We start from the raw sequence: 6,706 nt of genomic DNA, 5'->3' as shown, positions 1-6,706 counted from the left end.
GGGGGTGGCGTGGGGGACCGGCGCGTAGCCGGGACCATGGAGGGGCAGAGCGGCCGCTGCAAGATCGTGGTGGTGGGAGACGCAGAGTGCGGCAAGACGGCGCTGCTGCAGGTGTTCGCCAAGGACGCCTATCCCGGGGTGAGGGACCTGCGTCTTGGGAGGGGGCGCTAAGGCTGCTGCGGGATGGGTGACAGGGGCCCTGGGGACGGATAGGAACGGGTACTCGGGTAACCAGGGACAAGATACAGGGGCTCGGAGGACGGGGGGAGGCCTTGAGGGCTCGGGAAGGACTGCAGAGGATTGGGGTGGGAGGAATTAGGGAGCAGGGTGAGATGGATGGGGTTTGGAAGAACCAGAGCATCCGGGAGGGAGGGCGAGGGGAATGTCGGAGGTCCTGGGCAATGGAGAAGGGAAGAACTAGGGGGCTGAAGGGACCAGGAGGAGGTCTGGGAGCCTAGCAGAGATTCTGCAGGGGGCAGGAGCTCCCGGGATCTCCCCTTTGCCCAATCCCAAACCAACTTGTGTCCAGGGGCTGGGCTGGACGGGGTGTGGGAGTGAGGAGGGCATTTATCTGGGGTGAGGACTTGGAGAGAGGATCTCATCTGGATCCATCCGTGTCTGCAGAGTTATGTCCCCACCGTGTTTGAGAACTACACCGCGAGCTTTGAGATCGACAAGCGCCGCATTGAGCTCAACATGTGGGACACTTCAGGTAGCCAAGTCCCTGGGGGTCACCCTGACTTCCAAGGCGGCCCACTCTGTCCCCTCCCTTGGCTAGACCCTTAGGTTCCAGGTCAGCCCAGCCCATCCATCCAATTCCAACAGGAAGGAAAAATCAATTTTCTGCTTAAAGCTAGGGAAACTGAGGCAGAACTTGCTGATCCTGACAGAAACCATGTCCTAAAGGAGAAAGCCTAGGATCTGAGCCCTTCAGCTGGGTTCTGCCTACCTGGGAAAGTTGGGAAGGAATGGCTTTTAATTTGGAACATGTTTCTTCGGAGATAAGACTGAGTTTAGAAAAGACATTCAGAGGCTGGGTGCGGTGGCTCACACCTATAATCCTAGTACTTTGGGAGGCTTGGGTGGGCAGATCACCTGAGGTCAGGAGTTTGAGACCAGCCTGGTCAACATGGTTGAAACCTCGTCTCTACTAAAAATGCAAACATTAGTTGGGCATGTGGCACCTGCCTGTAATCTCAGCTGCGGGGAGGCTGAGGCAAGAGAATCGCTGGAACCTGGGAGAGGGAGGCTGCAGTGAGCCGAGGTCATGCCACTGCATTCCAGCCGGAGCGAAAGAGCAAGACTCCGTCTCAAAAAATAAAAAAAGAAAAGACATTTAGAATGTCTTGAGTGAGGAGTGGTCAGGGGGCTGTTTCTCTCCATTGAACTAGAGAAATCTGAGGTCAAGTCCCAGGAGAATGGGAGAGTGCTTTCCTGCCACTGCTGTTTTCCTCCTCCCAACATAAGGAGGGTTTTTATTTATTTTTATTTATTTTTATTTTATTTTATTTTTGAGACGGAGTCTTGCTCTGTCGCCCAGGCTGGAGTGCAGTGGTCGGATCTCAACTCACTGCAAGCTCCGCTTCCTGGGTTTACGCCATTCTCCTGCCTCAGCCTCCCGAGTAGCTGGGACTACAGGTGCCCGCCACCACGCCTGGCTAGTGTTTTGTATTTTTTAGTAGAGACGGGCTTTCACCGTATTAGCCAGGATGGTCTCGATCTCCCGACCTCGTGATCCGCCCGTCTCGGCCTCCCAAAGTGCTGGGATTACAGGCTTGAGCCATCGCACCCGGCCGGGTTTTTATTTTTACAAGAGTTCCCTTCGGGGCTTTAGACTGCCAAAGCTCAGAAAGCACACGCAACATTTTATGAGAATGACTATAGATTTCATGAGCTTCTCAAAGGGGTCCAAACCTTAGTCAAGAATAAAAATTATTACTTTTTAAACCCCTAGGGAAGCAGAGAGCCGTTTCCCACCATTTGACTCCCCTTCTGCCCACTGCCCCACTTGGGAAACCCAGACTCCATGATGGGTATTAATGATGGGTATTAGTGGTTGCTCTTTTCCATTCTCTGCTCCCAGCATCCCTTGACCAGGATCTGTAAGGTCTCCCATTCCCTTCCAGGCCTCCCATCCACTCAGGCCCCTCATGCTCTCTCTTCCTTCAGGTTCCTCTTACTATGATAATGTCCGGCCTCTGGCCTATCCTGATTCTGATGCTGTGCTCATCTGCTTCGACATTAGCCGACCAGAAACACTGGACAGTGTTCTCAAGAAGGTGGGAGCCTGGGGAAATAGGGCAGCTAGACTGAGACAGACCAGCCACCATGGTCCTGACATAAAATGGGCCAGGAGGAGGGAGTGATAGCTGGGGTACGGCCGTCAGCTGGTTAGCGAGTGAAGCTCTCATCCCTGCCACCCCTGCCTCCAGCCCCCATCCCTCCCAGCCACCCGCTTCCTGAAAGTCCTCAGAGCTGGATACAGCAGCTAGGGGAGGTGGGGGAGTGAAGGGAGAAGCACTCACGGGATTCTTTCTCTGCTCTTCCAAGTCCTTGGCAGTGGGAGCCCCAAATGGAGGGGATGGGATGTGAAGGCTGATCCTGGAACTCAGGAAAGCCCTGTGGCCTCCTCTCCAGGCCGCAATTTCCATGAGAAAAGCCAGTGGTGAATGGACAGAAGTCAGCTAGGGCAGCCCCAGTTCCCAGGTGGGGGAGGGGAGGGTGGGATAAATTTGTTCCCAGGAGACAGCATGGGAAAGGCGAGTGGGAATGGGAAGGTTCCAGGCTGGCAGACCCTTCATAGCCACTGAGGGAGAAGAGTCCGCAGGCCCATGCCAGCCCTCTCGTCCCCCCTACTTCTCTCTCACCCCATCCTGCTCTCAACCCAAGCCTAGCATTCTCACCTCTTCCTTGTGTGGGAGAGTTCCGAGGGATACGTGGTTTCTGCATGCTGTGAGGAAGAGAGGGCCCACTGCTGGCATGGCGCAAAGGCTCACCCTGTGCTTCCCTCCACCGCTCCACAATTCTCTTTTCTTCTCCTACATAGTGGCAAGGAGAGACTCAAGAGTTTTGCCCCAATGCCAAGGTTGTGCTGGTTGGCTGTAAACTGGACATGCGGACTGACCTGGCCACACTGAGGGAGCTGTCCAAGCAGAGGCTTATCCCTGTTACACATGAGCAGGTGGGACCCTTGACCTCTGACCTCATCCCAGCCTAGACCTGTCACCTCTGCACCTTCAGTCTCTGATTTGAAAACACCTTACCTGGCTCATCCTTTGTTCTGGCCTGTGACCTCTGACCTGATCCCTTGACTGTCCCCAGCCCTGACATTCAACCCCAGCCCATAGCCTCCGTGCCCCTTTCTAAGCTGCAGGCTAAGACCTATAACTTTCTTCCATGCACTCCTTCCTTTTCCAGGGCACTGTGCTGGCCAAGCAGGTGGGGGCTGTGTCCTACGTTGAGTGCTCCTCCAGGTCCTCTGAGCGCAGCGTCAGGGATGTCTTCCATGTGGCCACAGTGGCCTCCCTTGGCCGTGGCCATAGGCAGCTGCGCCGAACTGACTCACGCCGGGGAATGCAGCGATCCACTCAGCTGTCAGGACGGCCAGACCAGGGGAATGAGGGCGAGATACACAAGGATCGAGCCAAGAGCTGCAACCTCATGTGAGGGGCTAGGAGAGGGCAGAGTGTGAAGAGGGGTGGTGAGGGACACAATTGTTCCCCTGCCTGCGCCCAGGCTTTCTGACCTCCTGAGCCTGGCTGGGAAGTCAGGGCAGGCAGAGCAAGCAATTCTTCTGGGCAGGGGAGCTGGAGGGCAGAAGGATATCATCATTTCTCATCTCCTCCTCCCTCCTCTTCTCCAGTGGATATTGAGGGAGCTAACAGGGCTGGCATCTGGGGCATGAACTGAGATGGGGCAGGTGGGGGTTAGGGAAGCTGATATCAAATAGTGACCTTGGTGGAGTCTCCTATGTGAAGAGTACCCTCCCTCTCCACCCCCAGTCCCCATATCCTGGTTCTGGCCCAAGGAAAATATCCATTCTACGACCTTCTCTTTTCCTTTCCTCTCACTTCTGCAGCTATTCTCACACACCTAACCTCTAGGCAACATGCACTAAATTCAAAAGCAAGGAGAAGCCCTTCCCCCACCATCAGTCCACCAGCCCTAGAACCTCCCTTGCCTCTACAGTCACCCAATAAAGCCCAAGTCCATGGAAAACGGCTGTGGCTTTAGTTTTGTTGCTTTTAAAAAAAATCAATCTACCAGTCTCTAGCAGTAAGAGGGAAAGTTAGACCTCAGCCGGGGAACTTTCCATGTCCGCAGATAGAACAGAGGACAAAGCCATAGGTTGGATCAGAAGTGTCCTTTTAGGAGTCAGAGTTGGGAGAAGGAGACATCCTGGGACTGTTCATCCCAGTTAATAAAGTGGGCAATTCTCAGGCCATTAGGGGATTTTAGAGCAGACTGACATGCAATTAGTCAGCATTTCTCAGCCCAGCCAAGCCTGCTGCTAGTGTGGGAGGGGTCCTGCTCACCATCTGTACCCCTGGCTTGGAGTCTGCTGGTGCCCTGGGGGTTGTGGGGGTGAGGAGGCATCAAAAACCTCCACATCACAGAAGCTACCCCTATACAGCGTGAAGTTTCCTAAGGGGTCAGTAGTTTGATTCTGGGGTCTTAGAGGCTCAGGCCAGGGACCTTTCTCTCCTTCCATGCTGAGTTCCTTGATGACTTTCAGGGAAGCATCAGCTGTTAGAGTTACCCCTACTCTGTCCCTTCAAGGAAAGATGGTGGAAAGGACGGCCGAGCGCCTGTTGTCAGGAAAGACAGTGCTGGTCTGTTTTCTCGGGAGTCTGGTTTCAGATTGTCCTGTATTCCCTCCCTGGCTCTGGTCCCACTGGCCTCTTTTCGGTGACATTCTCCCCCAGGAACCATCCCTGGCCCTTCCCTCCCCCAGCCCCAGCCTTAGCCAGTTCTCCTAAACACACTGGAAGAGAACACTGACCTTACCCAACTGTCTGCTGGGATCCCACCCAAATTTATAGCCCATTCCTCCCTCTTCATTCATTCAGCAAGTATGTATTGAACACCAACTGTGTGCCATACACTGGCTTGGGAGATTGCAAGGATCAGTCTCTAAGCTTCTGGAGGCCAACCCAATGTGGAAGAGAAGTACCCCAGGTGTGAGGGTGCCATGACTGAGGGATATTTGTACATGTACAGGGTGCTATGGGAGCTCCTTGCAGCCTGAGAAGCCAGTCCTGTTAGCCAGGTCCTGAGGGTTGAAGAGGAGTTTGCCAGGCAGGGAAGGGGTAGGAAAGGCACTCTGGGCAGAGGGTACAGCATGTGTAAACACGTGGAGATGAGAACGAGCATAGCACTGTTGGGGCTCCCATGGCAGGAAGAATAGAAGACAAGGCTAGGAAGGTACCCTGAAGCTACTGCAGGGTCCACAGAGGAACCAGGATTTCATTCTGAGGATGAATGAAATCATCCTCAGAGGATGAAGCCACCAGGAATTTCAGGCAGAGAGTGAAGTGATCAGAGTTGTTTTTTGGATAGATGGTTATCTGGATGAGGTATTTGGGGCTGGGAGATTTGGCTCTGAGATGTGTCATTTAAAATAGCTTGTCAGCAGTGACTCACACCTATAATCCCAGCCAAGATTCCTCCTTTGGGAGGCCAAGCTGGGAGGATTGCTTGAGGCCAGGAGTTCGAGACTGCAGTGAGCTATGATCATGCCATTGTCTTCCAGCCTGAGTGTCAGAGTGAGACCCTGTCTCTAAAAATAAAAATAAAAAAAATGAAAAATAAAAAATAGCTTCTCTTTTCCCTTATGCCAGGTTCCAGTATTGAGAGACAAGAAATTCCCACCCACCACTCCCTGGCTCATCAGATCCTATGATGAGCCTCTCCCAACCTCTCCTATGGGACTAGTTCATCTCAGCCCGTCTCAAAGATTCTAGGATAACTTCAATGGCATTTGAAATTATCTAAGTGCCCCTCAAACTGAGACCTGGTTAGGGACTGACTCAAGGACCCTGAGTCCTCAGCTAAGGGTACAGGAGAGGGCAGGGGCTCCAGGCCCAGCTAGGTGGATCTCCATCTGTCTTTGAGGACTGACCCTTTCCCCACAAGGACCTGCCATAAAAATCGACTTGTGATTTTTAGCTGAGTGGCTTCTCTTTTCCACTTTGGACTTCTCAGTGCATAGCAGGTTCAAGCCTGCAATCACCAAAGTGTAGAATGTGGAGTGTTTGTGCCCCCTCTTTCCTCTAACCTCCATCTCCTGCCATGTGAGCTCAGGGAATGCAAACATAATTAGAAAGATCAATCAGCTGGAGGAACCCCCAAAGTTTAATACCTTTTTAATACTACCAGGAATGGATTTTTGGTCCCTTTCTGCAGGTCTGGATTGCCAGATGTTTTTTTTCTGGGGAGGAGGGCTCTGGGCTGAGCAGCTCAGTGGGTGGGAGGAGGGAATGGGACTGTTCCTGATCCTCAAAGGCCTCTGTAGGCTGAAGGGAGGGGACCTTACTCCCTTCCCCACCCCAGATGCAGGAGTCACTCAGCTTTCTTCTCTGCAGCTGTTTCCCTCACAAACGAGACTGGTTTGGGAAACAATGTAGCCTCGTTAAACATTTAATGAAATAAACAACTAATCACACTGTGATGGCTGCCAGTGTTTCTGTTTTTTTTTTTTTTTTTT

The 6,706-nt window shown here is 52.9% G+C and overlaps 1 protein-coding gene across 1 annotated transcript; it reads left to right on the top strand.

Annotated features, from left to right (window-relative positions):
* Window positions 1-7: 7 nt before the first annotated feature.
* RND2 (Rho family GTPase 2) lies at window positions 8-4,220 on the top strand. The gene is made up of 5 exons (XM_011998746.1): window positions 8-138; window positions 625-712; window positions 2,170-2,279; window positions 3,047-3,181; window positions 3,418-4,220. Exons 1-5 carry the CDS (start codon window positions 37-39, stop codon window positions 3,664-3,666), a joined length of 684 nt encoding a protein of 227 aa, XP_011854136.1. The 5' UTR covers window positions 8-36; the 3' UTR covers window positions 3,667-4,220.
* Window positions 4,221-6,706: the final 2,486 nt, after the last annotated feature.

The sequence above is a fragment of the Mandrillus leucophaeus genome, unplaced genomic scaffold (genome assembly GCF_000951045.1).
Source record: "Mandrillus leucophaeus isolate KB7577 unplaced genomic scaffold, Mleu.le_1.0 Scaffold58, whole genome shotgun sequence".
NCBI classification, from domain to species: domain Eukaryota; kingdom Metazoa; phylum Chordata; class Mammalia; order Primates; family Cercopithecidae; genus Mandrillus; species Mandrillus leucophaeus.
Note: the sequence above shows the minus strand (reverse complement) of the source record. Positions and strands in the feature narration are given on the sequence as shown.